Raw genomic sequence first — 22,625 nt, forward strand, 5'->3', positions numbered from 1 at the left:
TTCTTTAACGAACTATGGCTACCAAATAAATCGAATGAAATCGGCAATGAAATTGCAAAGATTTAGTTTAATGATTCAGATGAACGCAGTTTCATTTTTTCTAACGCCGATAACGATAAGAAATAAGCTATTCTACAACATGTTATATAAACAAAGACATCTCAGGAGATGGAATGAAGGAGAGAATGCTTTCACCAAACAGTTCGAACAACGTTACCAATGTACGTCCAGAATTCAAGTCATCCTTCCAAATTTGATTAAGGATGGCTGATTTCTTCAATATTTTACCGTCTTTTCCAACTCTATTGGCCATCTTTTCAGATGATGATGGCTGGCCTGCTTCGTATTGACCTGGTGAAGTAAGTGTTGTCACCGTTTCAACTTGCATGGGAGATGGTGAGGAGTTGGCTGAAACCGTGGTGGGGCCATCAGTTACTATTTTCTTCAAGGCTGGTTCGTGTTCCATGGGCTCTGTGCTCGCCTTGCGTTTATCTTGAACATTTAACGGGAAGCAAGAATGTTATTTAGAGCTGAAACTCCAAAAATGGGATAAAACACCGGGCATCAGGAGTTTCTAAATTGCATGCTTAAAAGTGTTAGCTTAGGGTTACTAAATGCATGCTACCTAGCTATCTTGAGACCCTAATTGGATAGCTTATACATGACATCAACAGGAGAAATGCTTCGTATTTAATTCTTTTAGGCTTATTATAAAACATCACCAAAATTTTACAAATTCAAATCTTTGCCCCCTGCTGAATTTTTTTTCATCATCTTTGCTCCCTTTGGCCCTAAAATCTTGGTTATGTCCCTGCTTAGGGCACCTCTTTTCTCCTAATCCTATTTAATTTTTACCATGCATCATTTGTGCAATCCTTAATTAGAACACAACTTTGGAGGGCTAAACATCTATAAATAGGAGCATATTAGCAAAAAGGTGACTTACTTGGCGCTTCAGTAACAACTTTTTCTTTGGACTTCCAGAGAGCATGGGCTGGAGTTGATGGTAAAGGTGGAAAATTTTTGAGGCGCTCAAATATGCTTTGACCCGCTGCACGCTGGCAAGAGCATTCTTGTGTCAAAATTTCAGTGTTCAATATGAAGACCTAAACAAGAACAATACTCACCAGCAAGACACCATAAATCCGCCAAGCTTCATATCTCTTCATCTCATTCTTTTGCTTCTCTAGTAACAACTCTGGTTCAAGGAGTCGAAGGTATGGCTCAAGATTTGGTAGAATAAGGAGACGAACCTACTTGTGGAGTAAGATGAATAAAATTACTAGAATAGCAAAAAATGTTCACCACTCAGAGAGAAATGCTTGAAAGTAAATCTTGACAAATCTACTAAAGGAGTTGAAAGACGAGAACAGAAGCTTTGCATAAAAAGTGGCATACGTGTTTGCAGAGAGATGTATCCCTTATGTTTTCTCACTTTGCACAAAAGTAAATTAACATGCACCAAGAGGAAATGAAATTCGAGGATATACCACATTTGGTCCTAAGGCAGCCAACCCTTGAACTGCACCATAGTGTTGGGTCAATGCCCGTTTTGGGTCCAGAAGTGCATTGAGCAAAGTTTTTGTAAGACGCGTCTGAAGAGTGTTATAAACATGGCCAAATCTGCAACAATTTGTAAAACCTAAATTCCTGGTGTAAGATTGACCAAAAAAATAAAATAGGAAGAAAAATATATAGAGAGTGTCTGTACGGAAGTTGACAGCAGCGATCACCATATCAGTTAGATCATCTGAGGTTTAGTTTCATCTAATTTACAGTTCATTGACATATATAAAAGCCCAGAAAAACTATTAAGAGGATCACATTCAGAAGTTATAGCATAAGGAGTTTTTCTTGCACCAAACTAAAAGGTTTTTGGGTGACCCAATCTCAGGGGCAGAGTTGTGTCAATAGATCAGAAATAACGAAATTCAATGATTACCACCCTCCCAAACCTTAGCCGACACAATCAATGAAATCATAGTTAGTCTACATAATATTGCTCACATATTACTAGAGAAAAGTTTTGTCACAGTAATAGCCATGGAAAAATTACTGGAGGTCAAGGGGAAAAAAATCCAACTCAAGACATTTTCTTAAACGCAAAACAGGAAAAACATTAAAAGTTTTACCTTTTGCATATAGAAGCAACTAACTTTGCAGTAAAATCTCTAAGTTCCCAGTGATTGTCAGCAATCCTGTTCCCTAATTTTTTAGAAACAAGGCAGGTCACTACAGATGGCATCAATTGGTGCAGCTGGCAAGACACGAGGAAAAAGAATGCTCCTTCTTAGTTTAGAATTGAAATCCAAGACAGATAGAACTCCATAGAACTAAAAGAAGAGAATGATTTGCTTGGCAAACCAGTAGGTTGAAATTGGCATTTGTTCAGTTGAGTTAGAAAGAGATAATCAATTTTAAATCCTTGATAAACATATTTACTGCCAATACATAAATCCAATAGGATAAAGATTAACTTACATAAGGTTCTATGTGGATGTGAGGATTTTGGAGAAGACTCCAAACAACACGCATTAAAGCAAATAGAAGAGAGTAATCATTTAAACCACGAGAAACCTGATATTGTTGCAAAAAAGAACAAACAAAATTAGCAGCAAATGTATAAATGTTCTTGTTCATCTAAATGGATACTATTGTTTGAAATCCAAAAATTATTACCTCATCAGATATAAAGTAAGTGAAATAAGGAACTAATGGATGAAGTCCTGAATCTGTAGCCAAACTCACTAATGCTTCTTTAAACAGTGTTGAATCAGACTTTCTCAAAGTTAGCTCCGTGATCTTATCAAAATAGAGCTACAATAGAAAGAATATAAGCCAAATAGACAAACGAAAATATTAAAAATATATAATATATAACACCAATTGTAAACTATATACCTGAAGCTCCCTAGATAGAACATGCTTAACAGGTAATTTAATGTCAACAGGGAGCTCCTCCTTTTGTTCGTAAGTAGTGCCATTAGAAGGAGCAGCAATTGCTACAGATAAAACATATCAAACAAAGTATTAGATCCAGTATGTGGCTAGTACCCTGTATTCTACTGGTCCTGAGAAAATTTTCAGAAAGTATGGCCAAACAAACAAAGTAACAAGAAAATTCATGGTATCCTAATACCAGAAACAACTTCAGAATTCATAGTTGCAACATGCTGTAACCACACTAAAGAAGTTTTAGATAAAGATGACTAAATCATGCACATATGGGAAAAATGCACGTATTTTGAATGGTCTATGCTGACAAACCAAGATTCCAAGAGATCCAGATTAAATTTGTGATCAGTAACTACTGCTAATGCCTCTAAATTTAGACAAACCTCCCACAGGTGCATTTTCTGGAATAGCAGGTTGTACTCCCTCAATGGCAAGCCAGTGACAAACAACTCCAGTATCAAGCGGTGCTTTTGGTAAAGGAGCTTCAATAACCTACATGTTGGGGGTGGGGGGACACAAAAAAGGGGAACTTCAGCAAGCGCCAAAACCAATTTTAGCTCAAAGTGCAACTAATGTAGCTTCTGATTTCTTACATCTTTCAAATCCACATCCCTATCATCAATGTAAAACAAATCCCTATGCCCAATAGCCCTTTTGAACTGCAAAGGACCTCCAGATGTAAAGCCATATACAGGCTGAGGCAACAAAACAAACCAAGAGTGAGACTAAATGAAAAGTAAGTTTTCTGAAGTAAGAGGGAAAAAAGAAGAACCTAAAATACATCAGAAACATGTTCTATTCACCATCACATATGCAAATCATTATATTCTCAATCAATATTGAGATCATGTAACCTAATCGAACAAAACTCTTTCACTAGCTATTTATGCTTCAAGCTAGGCCCACTAACATGCAGCTATGGAATACAAGCTAAAATCCCCTTATAGCATCTTTCCAACAGAAATATTATAAGAGTGCACCATAGCATCAACAACATTCCAGACTAAAAAGGGTACATCAGGTTTTTAGAGTTAGAATATCCAAATTGAAGAAAACATTATCCCCCAACAGGACACGTCATTTCTCAGTTCCAACACTAACAATAACCAAATGCAAATGCTTGCAAGTATCATGAACGCGGTATTAGTATTACACAAAAAACACATGCTCAGGCAGCACAAATACAAACAATGAAATTATGATTAGCATATACACAAACTAAAAGGGGAACATGAAGTTGCATTGATGCCAAATAACCTCAACATTTCTTAAGTTAAGTGCACCATCAACATCATCTGTAGTCAATATAGTCCTCCTTGAGTGACGCATACATTTAATCGCCTCCTGAAATTTCACAAAAAAAAAAAATCATAGTCAATCACTGTTTAATCTCCTCGATTTAATAAAATCATGAAATTCCTTATATTTTAAAAGGAAAACAAAGTACGGCAGCATAAATCACCACCTAGTGAGATTCAAAAACCCTAACCCCTCCAGAATCGTAAATAATTAGACCAACAAATAAAAAAACCAGAAGAATTAAGAAATAGAACCTACTTTAACATGAACTTTTTGTAAAAAGGAAAAATCAAGAACCTGCATGATCTCGCGCATGCGATACTCAACATCGGGAGCAAGAGAAAGAGCAGCATCATCTGACAAATTGTTTATGCCTATGCTTTGAGCTATCACTTCGATCGTCTCCTTCGGCACTATGCTCATTTTCTTCTTTTTCTTCTTCTTCTTCGACGATTTTACAAAATTTTCATTTTACTGCCTTTTCTTTTTCACCGTCTTGTTGGTTGTTTGTTGCCTTGGGACCGGGATGAGAGACGAGGAACTTTTCACTCTCGTTGAGCTTCGAGAATTTTTGCAGTGATTAAAAAGGGGGGCGGGGGAAGGAGAATTCGGGTTTAATTTATCGGGTGACCCGAAAATTTTCTATTGGGCTTACATATTTTGGGTTTTGAATTTGGAGCTTTTAATGGGCTTTGTCCAAATCAGATCCATATTATATACAGGAAATTTTTATATTAACCGAAAACAACTTTGGGCAAACTACATACAAGGGCAAACTACATACAAGGTTACTAAACTGTTAGTAAGTTTATATTTTAGTTAGTTAACTTCAAAAAGTTATAAAATTATCACTAAACTATTCAAAAGATTTTATTTAAGTCACTTAACTATTCAAAAGCTTTTTTTAAGTTGACCGGGTTGTTACGTTCCTTTTAAAAGTCTAGTTAGTGAGCTCTAAGTGACGATTCAATGATCGATATGATGGGTCAGTATCAATTAGATCTAAGTCGATCTGACGGTCAGTATTGAATATCGAAGAATAAAGCTGTTTGGATTTTGGTTTGTAGATTAGTTATGTTCAAAGTTGTTTCATGAAAAAAAGTCTGAACTGTAGAAGATAAGAGAAAGGAGAACTTTCTATTGGTGTAGGCGGTATGAATAGAGAAGATTATACAATAACGATTTTAATAGCTAAGTGACTTAAATGGAATATTTTGAATAGTTTAGTAACCATTTTATAACTTTTTGAAGTTGAGTTGAATGACTAGAATGTAAACTTACTAATAATTTAGTGACATTAGGTGTAGTTTACCCAAAAATTTTACGGGAAATAAAGTTTTTAGTAAAGTAATCTCAGTCAAAAAACCAAAATAATTTAATATGTACTAATTTTGAAAGTTAACAAATAATGACAATAATTAAAGACATTAACACTTTTTCGTCTAAAAATCTCACCTGATAAAATGAGAAAAAATTAAAAATAAAATATACATATGTCAATTTTCTATTGCAGCATCTAATCAAAATTTAAAACATATATTTTCACATGATAGAAACTCAGAAAAAGTAAAATAAAAAATCTCCCAAACCTAACTCATTAACTCATCACCCACACATTGAAGGTTAGCTTACCATTGAGGATGCAAAGTACTTTTGAATATTTGTGAAAATTTTGATAGTAATTATGATTGTTGTAAAAAAAAATTACTTTTAAGAAAAGATTTAAAGATAAAAAAGTAATTTAGTAGAAAAGCAGGTCGAACAGCCAAAAACTAAAAATTTTAATTTGAGTTAGAATCTCAATTTAATTTACCAAATTTTCTTATTTGAAATCAAGGTTTGAACTGGAAGGCGCAAGCTGGTAAAAAGACTAAACAAAATCTAAAAGAAAAGAAGAAGAAAATTAAATGGGTTTGGGTTTCTGCAAGTAAACTCTATACCCGAAACAATTAAACTAGAGAGAAACCAAAAAGGGTTGTTTTTGTTTGTACATTTATATTGATAATAAAATTTAGCGACTGGTTTCTGTTTGACGAGGCTGAAACAATGAGAATAGGGCTATCAGAGGAGGAGAGATGCGAGATGAAATTATGAGCAAAAAAGAGGAAGCAAACTGGAGAGATGAATGAAGGGGCAGGGCGGAATAAATTTTGAGCAACAGTTGTTTTAGAAAGGATGATATTTTGCATTTCCAGTATTGAGAAGATAAGACACTTGTAGTGACGTTATACATCCTGCTTCTGCTTTGAAAAAGATCATTTTTTTTACCTGGTGTAGCATTTTTGTTCCTCAATTCTATGACGAGAAAAGTGTTAATTATTATAGAAATTTAATTATTTCAATATTTTTAATAAAGACTAATTTGCTAAATTTTCTAAATTAACAGATATTAAAATGGTTTTCTTATCATTGTAAAAAAAAATTCCTTGACTATTTGGTTGACTTCCGAAACGTAGCGTTTTGGTTGTCTTCCCCGATAAAGCGCTCGAAAACAAAGAACGAAACAGTGAAACCGATAAAACTCAGTTAAACCCACTCATTTTCTTCACTCGCCGATCAAAACATTTTTTTTTTCAAAATTTATATGCAGTTTCCCTTCAATTCCATCTCAAATAAACAAGAAATGCAAGTCTCTCTCCCCATTGTACCCTCCAAAATCCCTTCAATTTTCCCATTCCACCACCCCATTTATCCACCTCATCCACCCCACAAAAGCCTCTCTTTCCAAACCCAAGCCAGCCCCTTTAAATCCCTCAAAACCTCCGGCTATTTATCAACCATCAGCCGTGCTATAGATGAAGAAGAAGAGTACCGTAAAGCCAGAGCTGCTGTCACGAGAAAGGGTATTGAAGTTGAAGGCTACTTCATTGAAGGACTCTCTATTGGTGGCCATGAAACCTGTGTCATAGTCCCTGAATTGAAGTCTGCTTTTGATATCGGGAGGTGCCCATCTCGTGCTATTCATCAGAATTTTGTTTTCATCACTCATGCTCATCTTGACCACATTGTAAGTTCCATAATTTGGCCAAAAAAGATGGTGTTTTTGTGGTCAAATTTACTAGAAATTCCATTGCTTGTACTTGAGTTATTTGGAAATCATGTATACTTTCAGTTGTTTTGGTTTAGCTCAAATTTTAAGCTCTGGGTATTACTATAATCTCATATGGTGTTTCCTGACTCAGGGTGGGCTGTGCAATGTATGTAGCTCTAGCCATGGTTTGTACAACTTAAAGCATGGGTTATTTGAAAATCATGTATACTTTCTGCTGTTTTGGCTTAGCTTAAAATTTAAGCTCTGGTTATTATTATAATCTCATATGGTGTTGACGGGCTCAAGGTGGGCTGCCAACTATGTTAGTCCAACTCTTGGTATTTCTTGAATGACACATGGATACAAGGAAAAACATTGAAAACCTGGTCATTGTGCTGAATACATACCTGTATGCAGCACTCACACCCGAGTCCGGTTAAGATAGGCTGCCAATGTAAGTAGCTAGCTGTGGTTTGTAGCATGAGTTATTTGAAAATTATGTACACTTTTAGGTTAGCTCAAATTCTAAGTTTAAGGTATTACTATAATCTGATGCGGTGTATACTGGCTCGGGGTGGGATGCCAATGTATGCAGCTAGCCGTGTTCTGTACTACTTAAAGCATGACTTATTTGAATATCATGTACACTTTCAGGTGTTAAGGTTAGCTCAAAGTTTATGTATTACTATAATCTGATATGGTGTTTACTTGCTCAGGGTGGGCTGCCGATGTATGTGGCTAGCCGTGGTTTGTATAACTTAAAGCCCCCGACGGTATTTGTACCTCCATGTATTAAAGAAGATGTGGAGAAGCTGTTGGATATTCACAGGACAATGGGACAAGTGGAACTAAACCTTGATTTGGTTGCACTTGATGTTGGTATGTTGGTTTCATCACAGTTTTATTTGTTTTTTTCATGTTGTTCTTGAAGATGACTTTAGGCTTTTTCAGGTGAAACATATGAACTACGGAATGACATTGTTGTCCGACCATTTAGAACTCACCATGTTATACCAAGCCAGGTATGCCTTACTAACTTTTCTTCTTCTTATGTAAAGAGACAATATAGACTATGAAGGTAAAAACTACCATGGAGGCCCCTGCAGTAGCTGGAGTCAAATTGCATTTTGCCCTTTTTATTCATAAAAGGGACAAATTAGTCCCGGTACGTTAGGTCAAAGTACAAACTGGTCCTTTTGTTAAAAAATTTAGTCATTTTTATTGTTGAAAACTGGTCCCTATACGTCAACATGGCGTACACGTTACATGTTACTATCTGCTTATTCCATCAGCCACATCAGTTTTTACATCAGTTTTTAACAGTACAAATAAAAATGACCAATTTTCTTTTTTGAGTTAATGTACAAGGACTAATTTGCTAATTTTTTTTAATAGACAGGGCAAAGCGCAATCTAACTCCTACTACAAGGGCTTTCATGGTACTTTTACAAGACTATGAAATAGGCGAAAATGTTAATCCATCTTTGAGTTGTTTGTTAAATGTGCATGAAAATATGAGGCGCTGTAGTTTTTTCCCTTGGAAAAAACATCGATGAAGATGAAGTTATTTGTTTCTTCTTTTCAGGGTTATGTCGTATACTCTGTTAGAAAAAAGCTGAAGAAGCAGTACATTCATCTGAAAGGGAAACAGATCGAGAAGTTGAAGAAGTCTGGTGTTGAGGTCTGTGACTTTGACAACATAGAGTGGCTTGATTCCTTGGTTTTAGGCATTTATTTGACTTGTAACATTACTCTGCAGATCACAGACATTGTATTGTCTCCGGAGGTGGCTTTTACAGGAGATACAACAGCAGAATACATGCTTGATCCACGTAATGCGGATGCATTGAGGGCCAAAATTCTCATAACTGAGGTATAGACCGAATACAAACTTTTTCATCTTCTTTCCCATGTTAGCTGCATGTTGAAAATACTTTTTACAGCATCTGTGGTAATATCACCTGTTTATGTTGGAACTATTCGTATAATCTGAGTAAAAGTACCATTGAGGCCCTTGTACTAAGAGTCAGATTGCATTTTGGCCCCTCAACTCAGAAGATGGGCAAATTAGTCCCTATATATTAGATCAAAAGAGCAAATTGGTCCTTCATGTTAAAAATTTCATCCATTTGTACTGTTAAAAACTGTTGTGGCTGACGGAATAACCAGACAGGGACATATGGTATGCCACGTGTATCTCACACTAATGTACATCAGTTTTTAACAGTAGAACTGATGAAATTTTTAGCAAAAGAACCAATTTGCTCTTTGATCTAATATACAAGGACTAATTTGCCCATTATTTTAGTAGAGGAGGCAAAATGCAATCCGATTTTTAGTACAAGGGCCTCCATGATATTTTTACCGTATAATTTGTGATCTAACTTAGCGTTAAGGACACAGCGCAATTGGATGATATGATGAGACAAGTATCGTACTTAACGAAATCCATGAATAAATTGTGATAGGATCCTGCCTGCATGTGTTTCGCATGCCTTATGACAAGGCATCTATTCCTTTTGCATTCCCACTCTGGACCAAAATTTGCAACTTTCTGCAATTTATAATCTTTGTGTTTCTGGTGTGGAAATATATATTTTATAGGCAACGTTCCTTGATGATGGTTATAGCATTGATCATGCTAGACAACACGGTCATACACATTTATCAGAGGTATGTTTGATCTTTGATTTTATCCCATTCTATTGTTACTACATTATTAATGACTCTTAACATTATACGATTTTAAATTTCAGATCATTGAAAATGCTCAGTGGATCAGGAACAAAGCTGTCTTGTTAACTCATTTCTCCTCCCGCTATAGTATAGAGGTGAGCATTTAATTGAATAACTTGTCTTTGTTCCATTTTCTACATAATTGCTACAATGCGATTGTTCTCTTACATCGAAGGCAGAGGCCGATTGACCTAAAACCTTCCTTGGTGAATAACATTCTGAACCGAGGCTCATTCCATCTCATGGAATGGTAGACAATGCTATATTATATGTGTAAACATAGATTATGCACATGGTCGAGTAATATTCAGCTCTTTCTTTCCTTCCTTCCTTCCTTCCTTTTTCCCGACATAACCAAATGAAATTGTAGTTAATTATTCCTTTAGACATAATGGTCTTACCTGCACTCTCCGCTGTTTAAAAAACAGTAGCAGTTCATTTAAATGGTACACACCAGATAAAATCTTTTTGTTAACATGCATGAGGAAATACTAGGTAAAAGTACTATGGAAACTCCTATACTAGGAGTCAAATTGCGTTTGTCTTCTTTACTAAAAAAAAAAGGAGGTAAATTCGTCTTTGTACATTAGATCAAAGAGGAAATTGGTATTTTCTATTGAAAGTTTCATTCATTTTTACTATTAAAAATTGTCGTGGCTGATAAAATAACCAGACATACCTCATTTTGACGATCAATGATCAGATTTTAACAGTAGAAATGGATGGAATTTTGAACAAAATGACTAATTTGTTTTTTAATCTAATGAACAAAGATTAATTTATCTATTTTTTGAATAGAAGAGGTAAAATGTAATTTGACTTATAATACAAGGGTCTTGGTAGTTATACCAACTGTAAGTTATGTATAATGTTTCATTCTTTCCATATTTGCAGGACATTCGACAAGCTGTTTCAAAGTTGCAGTCTAAATTATCAGCAAAGGTCGTTCCCCTAACAGAGGGTTTCAAATCAATTCACACATAGTTTGTCTTGTCAGCAGACATGAAAGAATTAGAGGGTAGATGAAATGAGAGGAAAGGAAAAAAAAGTGCAATCTTTCCTTTTGATATATATAATGTTACAGAAATCTATTCACATTGTGTATTGGTTTTAAATTTTGTAGGGGTTGTTTACATTATCAATGTAAGATATAATATAAATCCGATGTTTATTTCACTCGCGAAATACGAATTTTAGCATTTATAACATTTTCTCCATTTTACTAAAATGGCAATGTCAGTGTCATTATCTGTGTCTTAGAATCGAAGTTCTAACAATGGCCAAGAAAAAAAAAAGTTAAATTCGACTATAAAATGTAAATTTGTTTTAATCTGATGATTTTTTTTTTTTAATTTTAAATTTTGATTAAATGGTATCGGGTATCTAGTTTATCGTATCTAAAATGTCATGTTACATATTATTAAAAATAATAATAATAATAATAAATTTATTGTCAATCCTGCGCTTAAAAATTGAAATTTTAAAATTTAAAAATATAAAAGTAAAAAACATTAAATTGGATTTTACTCCTGAAAATTTACAATAATTAAAAGAGTAGGGTAATGACTAAATCCAGAACTCATGTAAAAAAATCAAGGCAATTCAAACAAAGCAACATTCTTCTCTTCGTTTCCTGTATTGCTTCGAGACTTTATTTCTCTTGAAGTATCCATGTCAGATCCAATACACACACAAAAAAAAAAAAAAAACTTTTTAAAAAATCCTACCATACCATACCATCACTCACACCCGAGATCAAGTAACATGTATTTTTTTCTACCCTAAATTACTTGTACATGACTGACCAAGGGAAAAAATTTCCTCACTGCTTTACCTCATGGACCTCAACTACGCTCATTTATGCCAATTTATCAGCCATTAACAGCACTTGGTTGTGAAATGAAGCAAGAAAAACTACTCTCCAAATTTCTCGCCAAATCTTCTCTCCCTATTTTCTGAAGGTGCTTCCTCACATGCATATACACTGTAAAGTTCGGACTTAGACCCTTTTCAATCATCTCCGAAAGCACACTTTGTGCCATAACCGCTTTTCCCTGTTTCCTATAAAGACTAGCCAACAAACTGTAAATCGTATTGCTTACCGTCTTATACTTATCACTACAAACAACCACATACTGGTGTGCTTGTTCGTACTGCTGTAACTTGAAGTACTCCTTGATCAAAGCAGCATGTGTCGTCGGTCGAGGTTCGATACCCTTCGATTCCATTTTATTGAGCCAGACGAATGCCATATCTAATTTACCATGTCTACACAAATTACATATGAATATCTCATAGGTTAATGCATTAGGAGGACAACCATTTTCGGCCATGAGTTCAAGCAGTTGAATAACTTTGTCGGTTTGATCGGTTTTTTGTAAACAACTGAGTATATAGTTGAAAATCTGGCAATTCGGTGTAACTCCGGTTCCGGTCATCTCGTCAAGAACTCGTTTTGCTTCTTCAAAATGACCTTTACGGCTTCGAGAACGGATCAAAATGCCATAATTTGATAACCGTTTCTCTGTTTTTGTAATCACATATTCAGCCATTTCAAAAGAACCTAAAGCACATAACATTTCAATCAAAGCATGGGTACCAGTAACACCACAAGAACCACCAATTTTGTTCAATATTTCCATTGTTTTGCATATAGATTTCTTCATTGCAGCTTGATTAGATATCATAACAGGTAAATAACTAAAAGCCTTTTGATTCAAACAAATCCCATGAATCCTAAAGTCATTTAAAAGATTGAATATAGAATCAAAATCATCTAATCTCCCACAATTATCAACAACCAAACTATAAATATCAGACTCATGACGAAACTCAGGATGGGATTTTCGAATCCAATTGAAGAAACGTAATGCAGGGATTTTCTCGCGATTCAAAATTCGGAAAATTGTGTTCAATAATACCTCGGAAAGACGTATATTCATAGCATCCAATTTGGATTCTAAATCATTAGAACCGCTTCGAATCAAATTGATAATCTCAGAAACTTGCATTCCACTCGCATTCGTTCTTGAAGAAGCTGAGAAACTGCGAAACCAACTAAAATCGGGTCTATTTAAAAATCGGGAAAATGGGTATTGTGTAGAAGGAAATGGGGAAGACACAGATGAGGAAATGAAAGGGGTTGAAGAATGGGAAGTGGGAATGGTGTGGAGTTGATGGGAACTGAGAATCTGATTTGGGGGGGTTGAACAGAGGGGAGGGAGTGATTTGGAGGAAAGGGCAAAGAGAAGAGAAGACTGATAGTAATGGAGACTTGGGAAAAGCTTTTGATTGAGGTGTTTTCTGGAGAGATAATACATCTCCATTTCATTCAATCAATAAATTTCAGGCTTTTTTAGGAGAGGTACAAAGATGAAGGAAGAAGAACCCTAAAGCTTGGCATTTGGCAAATGCAAAGTACTGCTTTGCCTTCAACGCCGTCGTTTTAATTCATTGGGGTTTTGTTAAATCACTTTTTGGGCTTGAACTTGGCAAGTGTTCTCATATAAGGGTTTAAACTTTTTTTTGTCCAAATTAAGCCCTAAACTTGGCAATTGTTTTCAAGCTCTAATGTGAAAACAATTGTCAAGTTTAGGCTCCAATATGAGAATAATTGTCAAGTTTAGGGACTAAATTGGATAAAATAATTGTGAAGAAGCTTGACAGAGTTCTTGTTAATGTAGTTTGTATGCAGTTTTTGCCTCATTCATGGGTTGAGTTTGCTGCTCTTGGTTGTTCAGATCATTGTCATTTTATTGCCTAGTTAGAGCAGCCTGTGCAATCCCTGTCAAAGCCTTTTCGTTTCTTTAATTTTTAGGCTAAACATGATAGGTTTTTGTAGCTGCTTATTGAATCTTGGCAGCCTATTGTGGTAAGTAATCTTATGTTGAAGTTATTTACCAAGCTTAAGAGACTTAAGCATGTCTTGAAGATGCTCAATTCTGAGGCTTTAGGGAATATTTTTGCTCGAGTTAAGGCTAAGACTAAGGCTAAGGCTAAGGAGCTGGAGAGCTTGCAGCTTGATTTGTTGTGGGGTGGTCTGGTTATAAATGGTCATATTGATCAGGTGAGAGCTGATCTTTTCATTTTGCAATAGGCTAAAGCATATTTTTATCAACAAAAAGCTCAGGTGCAATGGATTGGGGAGGGAGATCAAAACACTCAATTTTTTTATAGTACTGTTGCGGTTAAGAAGAATAAGCACACTATTACTTCTTTTTTTGATGAAACTAGTAATCAGTTGGAATCTTTTAATCAAATTTCTACAGAGATTTTAGGGTTTTATCAGAATCTTCTCGGTGTAGTTGATTTCAATGTTGTTGAGTGCTTAGATTTTTTACTTTAAAAGTTACTGCCTAAACTATCTAACGATGCTCATCGTGTGTTGACTAGCCCTATTACTAATGAAGAGATAAAGACAACTATTTTTGGGCAGGGGAATGAGAAAGCCCCTAGTTTCGACAATTTCACGGCTTTCTTCTTCAAATCTACAGGGGGTATAGTGAAGCCTGGTTTTCTTGAGGTTGTTCAGTATTTTTTTGCATCCTCCACTCTCTTGGCTACCTTTAATGCTACTTTAATTTCCTTGGTTGCCAAGTGTGATAATCCTAGCTATGTAAAGGATTTTTGGTCTATTTATTGTTGCAACACAATTTATAAATGTTGTAACGCCCCGAATTTGGGTCTAGAAGTATTGGGCCTTTAGTATAGGTCCGTAAAGAGGTTGTATATAAGCATTTAATTGTACAAGGAAATGACACAATTAAATGTTTGCTTTAGTGGTTAATAACCCTGAGAAGTGTTGGAGAAATCTTGGGTTCAAACCTGGGTTTTAGCAAATTTTTTGGTAATAAGTGAATAAAACCCTTGATGCTTGGATGAAGGCCTTTTAAATTATTGTGGTAAATAAATAATATAAGGAAACTTGTGGTCTAGTGGTTGTGGCGTCATTAAAGTTGCAAGGGAGCCTAGGTTCAAGTCTTGGCTCTTGTAATTTATTTTGGTTTTTCTTTTAAAGGAACTTAGACTTTGGCCTATAGGCCTTATATTTAATTGAGGATAAAATATGACACAGAAAGAGCTTGTGGAGTGGCAAGGTGGCGTGTTGTGTAACTATGAGGTCTAAGGTTCAAGTCTTAGGATGCGCAATGAAGTATTTATTTTGCTGTTTAAGCTGTGTAGGAGGTGGAGTTGGACTGGAACTTTGTGGTTGAGGTGGTCATAAGAAAATAATGAATTTTCCCAAGGTTGGTGATCGTGGACTTCGGCGCATTCTCATAAACAGGTGTGTATTCACGCCCTTCTTTGTTAAAAATCAACAAAAGCTGAAAGCCGCCACAAGCGTTCTCGTATGCTGAGGTTGTTCTGGGCCCGTGGGCGTGCTTGTGTAAATCTAACTGTTAGGTGGGAAGTAGTTGGGCCTAAAGGGGCCAAATGAATAAGTGTGGAGCTGTTAGTGTTTAGTAAAGGGGCAATGGGTATATGCATGTCTAGGATTGGATCTAGGGAGAGCTTGGTACTTAAGCGGTCTTAATGACTCACCTCCTCTTCTCTAGAATCCTACCTGGTACATAGTATCTGGTAAGTAATAAACCTATAATAAAGAGAAATTACTGAAATACCCTCGACTTGTAAAATTATCGAAATACCTCTGATTTGTAAAATTACCGAAACACCCCCGATTTGTAGAATTATCGAAATACCCTTGTAGTGTAAAATAACCGACATACCCCTATAGGGTAAAATGACTGTTTTGCCCTTGAGGGTAAATGACCGACTTAGACTTCGAATTTGACTGATTTGATTATGAATGTATGACTGCGTTTTAATTGACTTGACTATCGTTGTATGACTGATATACTTTTAATATATGTTTAAAAGACTGTTACTGAGTATGGCTATTCTGCATACACGTGTGATGATTGAGCATGACATACACGACATATTGCATGGGTTGAGAATTATGGAACGGAGGAAGTATATGAGGATTGCATGATTGCTTGAGGACCGTGGATCCATCGATGGCTATTAAGCCTAATATTTGATTAGCAGCTTGCTGTAATGAAGATAGTACCGCAACCGGGCTACCATTGATGTGTATCGGATAGGTGAGTCGATATTTATATCCCTACATAATGTGTATCAGGGGACCGAGTTGGTGTGTAGCGGTTGGATTATTGGGGTAGGTTGCACAGCATTGCATGTATGATATTATTGTGATATTAGTGCGATGTGGGCTTCGGCCCAACTGAGGCTAAGATGGGCTAGCCCAATTGATTCTGTTATGGGTTGTGACTAAAATGATATTATAACGGGCTTTGGCCCACGTACGCTCTAAACTGGATTGTACTATTACTGTAATGGCTCCGGCCCAAACTGATTCTGAACTCTGTCTGATTACTGACTGTTACTCTAGTAAGGGGATTACACACTGAGTTTTCATAAACTCACCTCGTTTATTAACTGTGCAAGTAATCTCTAGCGTTAGGTGGATTGGTGTCGCAGAGGGACTCAGAGACGACCACGCAACTGCATATGTTTTTTTTTCTTTCTTTTATTTAGTTAAGCACTTTGGTTTTTTATTTGGGTTGTATTAAGGCCTCTTTAATTTCTTAACTTTTTATTTGGGAAATTTATTTAGTATGCTTAATATTTGTTAGAAGTAGGGCACGATTTTCCAAAACAACATTTGGTTTTCAAAATATTACGTTTTCGCAACTATTTAAAAGTAAGCTTCCGTAGTAAGTAAGGTTTTAAGGGAATTAACGTTTCACAAGTTTTAAAATGGCCAGAGGTTTTGATCAGTAAGAAGGGTTTTCAATGAAAACATGGTTTTCGAAAAACACTTCAATGTGACACGCCAGATTTGGGCCAACTTCTAGGCCGGGTTTGGGGTGTTACAAATGCATAACCAAGGTTTTGGTTAATAGAATGACTCCTTTTCTGCCTGCTTTGATTTTTAATAGTCAGAGTGCCTTTGTTAAAGGGCGTAGTATCATTGATAATACCATGTTGGCTCATGAGCTAATGCGAGGGTATGGTAGAAGACATATTTCTCCTAGATGTGCCTTGAAGGTTGATCTTTAAAAAATGTTTGATTATTTGCACTAGGGCCTTTTGCTTTAAGTACTTAGAGCTCAAGGGTTTCCTAAAAAGTTCTTTAAGTGGGTTGAAGTTTGCTTAACTATTCCTCGATTCTCTGTCTCCCTTAATGGAAACCTTGTGGGGTTCTTTCGAGGGAGGAGAGGTATTAAGCAAGGAGATCCTCTTTCTTCTTGCCTCTTTATGCTTGCAATGGATGTGTTATTCAGATTATTGGATGTTGCTGCCATAAATACTCTCTTCAAGTATCATCCTCAGTGCCTTCGAGTGTGGTTGACTGATCTCATGTTTGCAAATGATCTTCTTAATTTTTCTAAGGGTATTGCTTATTCGGTGGTTGGTATTTATTATGTTATTCAGTAGTTTTACTTACTTTCTAGGTTGCAACTCAACGCTTCCAAAAGTGAATTGTTTGTTGCTAGGGTGCCTCAAGAGGAGTTGGCTTTCATGACTACTTGCACATGGTTTAAAGTTGGTAGGCTGCCAATGAGGTACCTTGGTTTTCCTCTTGTTTCTTGAAAGTTGTCTCGGTCTGACTATACTGCTTTAACCAATAGGATTTTGGACAAGATTCAAGGGTGGTTTACTAAGCACTTGAGTTATGCTGATAGACTGCAACTCATTAAGGCTGTGATCTTTAGCGTATAAGCTTATTGGAGTCATCAATTTCTAATGCCTAAGAGTGTTCTCAAGAAGGTTTGTCAATTTTATCTTAGCTTCTTTTGGAAAGGGAAGGTTAGCTCAGGTCGAGGGACTCATGTTTGTTGGAAGGCGATTTGTTTACCTAAATCTAAGAGAGGCTTGAGACTAAAAAATGTGGTAGAATAGAATCAAGCTTGTATTTTGTAACTTATTCATGCCTTGCTTGTAGGAGAGGGGTCTCTTTGGATCGCTTGGGTTAGTGAATATGAGTTAAAGGGTAAGAGTTTTCTATATGTGATTCCTACTTCAATGAGTAACTGCAATTGACGAATGATGCTTAAGTTGAAGCCTTTGGTTGCTGTCACTTCTCAACAGTTTGCTAATGTTAAATTGAGCACTTCTCGATTGTGGGAGGCAATTAGAACTCGTGGTATAAAGGTGGAATGACATTATTTGCTATGGTTCCTTTTACATATTCCCAAGCATTTTCTTATTGCTTAGATGATCATTCTTAATAGGCTTTCAACCCGGGATCGCTTACTTTTAAGATTTCGGTTGATACTTGTTGCTTTTTCTATATAGATGCTACAGAGAGACATGATCACATTTTCTTTGAATGCAGTTTTTCAAAAAAAGGTGTGGCATTCAATTTTACGCCTGTGCTCCATTCATAGCGCTATGGGGACTTAAAAAAGCAAGAGTTAACTTAGGCGATATTGAAACTTAAAAGGAAAGTCCTTGCTTATTGCTATACTCAAACTTGCTTGGAGTACATATTTGTATGTAATATGGAGATAGAGGAACAAAAGGTATTTTGGTGCATCTTTCTTGACTGAATATGTTGTCTTCGTGCATATTAAAGAGATTGTGCGAGCTCGTTTAGGAGAAAGGCCAATCAATAGAACTAATCCTGTTAATGCTTCAGTTCGTACTTCTTGGAGTATCATTGGTTAATTTGTTAGTATAGCTTAAACAATATATATATATATATATATATATATTTGTTCTTTTGTAGCAGTTTAACTGCATTCTAAAAAAAAAACTATAATAAATAGTTGAAAGAATAGGTTTGCATTTTCATCAACTTTAAAAAATCGCATGATGGTTATTAAATTATTTAAAAATTTAATATTTAAGATAAATTAATTTGTGCATTTATTTTTAAATAATGTAATACAAAAACAATAAATATATCACCTAAGCTACAGGTGGAGTGGCAAAAGACTCTAGTCCAAATATTCCATTGACATACTCACATGCATACTTCGATAAATCCTTAGCTAAATAAAAAAAGTAAAGGAATTAATACAACTTTTGAATTTTTGTAGTTTACAATTAAATCCGTATTTGAATTTTTATTAGCCCTCGTTGATACCAGATAATTATAGCTATTAAGGATTAATTCTTCATTGTTGGTGCAGTTGAAAATTGCTTTTAGAAAAGTATTTTTAAAAATACACTAAAAGTGTTATGAAAAAGTGTAATTTGTTAATTTTAGTGTTTAAACATGATAATAGAAAATAAAAAATTTAATTAAATTATATGATATTTAAATAATTTAATATAATGATACATGAAATATATAAATTTTAAATACTTTTAAGTAATTAATATAAATTATTTGTGAAATTAATAATATATAAACTATTTTAAAAATAAATATAATAAAAATAATATTTAAATAATTGAAGATAAATATATATAATATAAATAAATCTAATTTTATATACCCATTAAATAATAGTTATTATAAATAGGATATTTTTATAATTTTCACTTCCAAATGAAAAGCACAAAAGCATCTAAATTTTACCTTTTTACATTTGGGTGAAAGAGTACTTTTTGTCCGCACTTTGATTCCAAACGCCAAATGTTTTTGGATACTTTTACTATGAAAAAAATAATTTTAACTTGAAAGTGTTTCTTCATTATAATGGAGAACACGTAAGGGTGTAAATGAATAGAATTCAATTAATTGTTCGTAAACCGTTTATATAACGTTTGTTTATTAAGTTAAATAAGTGAGTATGAATTTTTTTTTATGTTCGTTTAATAAACGAATGAATACGAATAGAGATGTGTTCAATTCGTTTATGTTCACGAACACGCTCATTTATTTATTAATGATATTTTTTATAAAAATTCTATTAGTATATATTAATAAAATTATCTTAAAACTCATTTATTGTTCCATTAGTATATATTAATAAAATTATCATAGTTTGTATTTTTTCATTTATAATATAATTATTAATATTTATATTTGACTACTTTATATATAAACAATATATGTGTGTATTTATTGTTTGCTTATTTGTTTATTATTTATTAATATTGTTCGTGAACATGTTTGATTAAGTTAAATAAACATGTTCGTGAACATTAAACAAACATACATGAACACACATAATTTTAAATAAACGAACATGAACAAAAATTTGAAATTCTTAACGAACACAAACTGAATACGAACAATCTTAAAAATAAATAAACGAACATAAACAAAAGTTTGTTCGTTCCAGCTTGGTTCATTTACAACCTTAAGAACACACCTAAATCTTGATGAAAACCAAATGTAGGGACTATAATAAATCTAATTGCTAAGTCTAAAAACTGAAGTGGACGGAAGATATATGTATCGAAATGAGCTTAGCTGTGAAGATCAGAGGTTAAAAACTATAGGTAAAAAGGCCTATCTAATCCCTCTCAATTTTGAAATTGAGAAAATTAATCTCTCTTAAAAAAATTAAAACAATTTAATCCTTGTCAATTTTAAAAGTAAGCAATTAAGGACAATTAATCATGACGTTAATGTCTTTCATCAATTTTGCATAATTTTGATTGTTATAATAACAAAGCTAACCCTCGATGTTTACCTATTTTGTTAATTTGCTATTGATTTTAAAAAGTTCAACAAATTTAGCCTCAACATTTGCACATTTTCAAAAATATTGCAAGTTAAATTTTTTAATAGATTATCAAATTAATAGAATGTGTAAATTATGATAGTTAAATTTTTATAATCCTAATTAAAATTATGTAAAATTAATGAAACCATTAATACGGTGATTAATTGTTTTTAGTGCTCAATGAAATCATTAATACAGTGATTAATTGTTTTTAGTGCTCACTCTAGAAATTGAGAGGATCAAATTGTTTCGATTTTTTAAAACGGACCAATTTGCTTAATATCAAAATTAATAGACATTAGAGTCTTTTTACCAAAATTAAATATTTTAAAAAATTGAATAACATTGTCGAAACCATTTTTTAAAAACGGGAATCGACTTTTGAAAACGAAAGTTGAGAGTCGCCACCAATCCTTTTTGAGGTGTAATTGGGCCACCTTATAAAACATTTTGGTCCACGAATTTTAAGAAAGCGGGTTCGAGAGTCGGTTATGTACGAGGAAGGAGTAGCACCCTCGACACGCCCAAAATTGGTACTTAATTGATTAATTAGTGTCTTAAATGTCGAAAATTAAAGATTTGAACAGAGTTCAAAATGCGATCCTCCTTTTATTGGCTTTTAAAACATTTAGGTAAGTCAAATGTGTATTAAAAACTATCTCACCTTGAGGTAAAACATTACATCCAGTACGTCAAGACACAACATTTTTGACCCTCAAATGTGATCTTGCCTTTAAAATGTACGTTCTAGCTTTAAGAGGATATTCAAATATTCAAAACAAACGAAGAAAGCGAAACCCAGTACGTTAGGGCACGATCCTTTGAATTCTTTAAATACCGAACATTGCCTTTATTTTAATTTTAAAAACATGGGCGAAAATTCCAAAGGATATTCCATATTTCAGTTGAACGAAGAAAAATAGAAATCTAGCACGATTGGGCACGATCTCTCAAGCTCCCAAACATGAAATATTTTCTTATATTGAGGGTTTCCTTTTTCTTTTTTTAAAAACGCAAGTGGTTGTAAAATAAATGAAAATAAAAATAAAATATAGAAAATAATGATTGATGAGAGTGCTTTTCAATTATGCTAAAGTAAGATATTTTTAAAGCAATAGATAGCACATAAGTAAATCTTTGAGAAAATCCAAATATGATATAGCATTAGGTTTATAATACACATAAATAAAACTAATGTCAATTTTACGAATGTAACAATATATAAAGTTGATCTCATTAAATATCTTACATAATTTCAAAACTATATTTTATGAGAGTTGTTTGAACAATAAGAATATCAAAAGAAGGGGAGGAAAAAAGTAACAATAATAATGAATGAACCACTATGGTATCTAAAAATAATGGTAAACTAATAATAATAAAATAGTACTAATACCGCATATAAATAACAGTGTAAGAATACAATAATAGAAATAGTAACGATAATAATAATAATGTATAACAGTAAGGATAATAACAATAATAATATTAATGAAAAGAGTAAGAAAATATATGAAAAAAATGTAATAGAGAAAATATATGAAAAAAATGTAATAGAAATAAATAATAATCATGAAATAATATCAATAATAAAAATAGAAGGTAATAAATAATGATAAAAATAACATTAAAGTGAATTAATCTAAAAACAAAAAATAATGGAAAAGACTAAATTGAACTTCAAATAGGAGTTTAGGGTGAACTTGGAAATAAGTAAAAGGGAATTGGACCAAATTGAATGCACACATAACAAAAGGAGGACAAAAAGCGCAAATGTTCTAAATCCCAAAAATGCAGTACGAAAGCATGGGCTAAATTAAAACAGTGTAGGAGTTTTGGGGGAAAATTTAGTAAATTTAAGAAATATTGAAACACGGTTCGATTGAACACTAGTGCAAAGGGGAAGGATCAGTAGCATAAGTTTCCCTTACAAAGCCCAAAAGCATGGATTC

The 22,625-nt window shown here is 34.0% G+C and overlaps 3 protein-coding genes across 3 annotated transcripts; 1 reads left to right on the forward strand and 2 right to left on the reverse strand.

Annotated features, from left to right (window-relative positions):
- LOC108467072 (transcription initiation factor TFIID subunit 6) lies at nucleotides 1–4,861 on the reverse strand. Its single transcript, XM_017767597.2, has 12 exons — nucleotides 4,552–4,861; nucleotides 4,213–4,299; nucleotides 3,549–3,650; nucleotides 3,339–3,447; nucleotides 2,902–3,002; nucleotides 2,680–2,817; nucleotides 2,482–2,577; nucleotides 2,133–2,257; nucleotides 1,491–1,623; nucleotides 1,128–1,253; nucleotides 947–1,058; nucleotides 1–492 (listed from the first exon to the last, which is right to left on the reverse strand). Exons 1-12 carry the CDS (start codon nucleotides 4,675–4,677, stop codon nucleotides 143–145), a joined length of 1,605 nt encoding a protein of 534 aa, XP_017623086.1. The 5' UTR covers nucleotides 4,678–4,861; the 3' UTR covers nucleotides 1–142.
- Nucleotides 4,862–6,652: 1,791 nt separating this feature from the next.
- LOC108470947 (tRNase Z TRZ2, chloroplastic) lies at nucleotides 6,653–11,249 on the forward strand. Its single transcript, XM_017772483.2, has 8 exons — nucleotides 6,653–7,261; nucleotides 8,002–8,164; nucleotides 8,237–8,307; nucleotides 8,871–8,966; nucleotides 9,045–9,158; nucleotides 9,890–9,958; nucleotides 10,042–10,116; nucleotides 10,916–11,249. The coding sequence occupies exons 1-8, from the start codon at nucleotides 6,839–6,841 to the stop codon at nucleotides 11,003–11,005; spliced, it is 1,101 nt and encodes a 366-aa protein (XP_017627972.1). The 5' UTR covers nucleotides 6,653–6,838; the 3' UTR covers nucleotides 11,006–11,249.
- A 643-nt stretch (nucleotides 11,250–11,892) lies between these two features.
- On the reverse strand, nucleotides 11,893–13,347 carry LOC108469494 (pentatricopeptide repeat-containing protein At2g18940, chloroplastic-like). The gene has a single exon (XM_017770376.2). The coding sequence runs from the start codon at nucleotides 13,345–13,347 to the stop codon at nucleotides 11,893–11,895; it is 1,455 nt and encodes a 484-aa protein (XP_017625865.1).
- Nucleotides 13,348–22,625: the final 9,278 nt, after the last annotated feature.

The sequence above is a fragment of the Gossypium arboreum genome, chromosome 7 (assembly GCF_025698485.1).
Source record: "Gossypium arboreum isolate Shixiya-1 chromosome 7, ASM2569848v2, whole genome shotgun sequence".
In the NCBI taxonomy this organism is placed as follows: Eukaryota; Viridiplantae; Streptophyta; class Magnoliopsida; order Malvales; family Malvaceae; genus Gossypium; species Gossypium arboreum.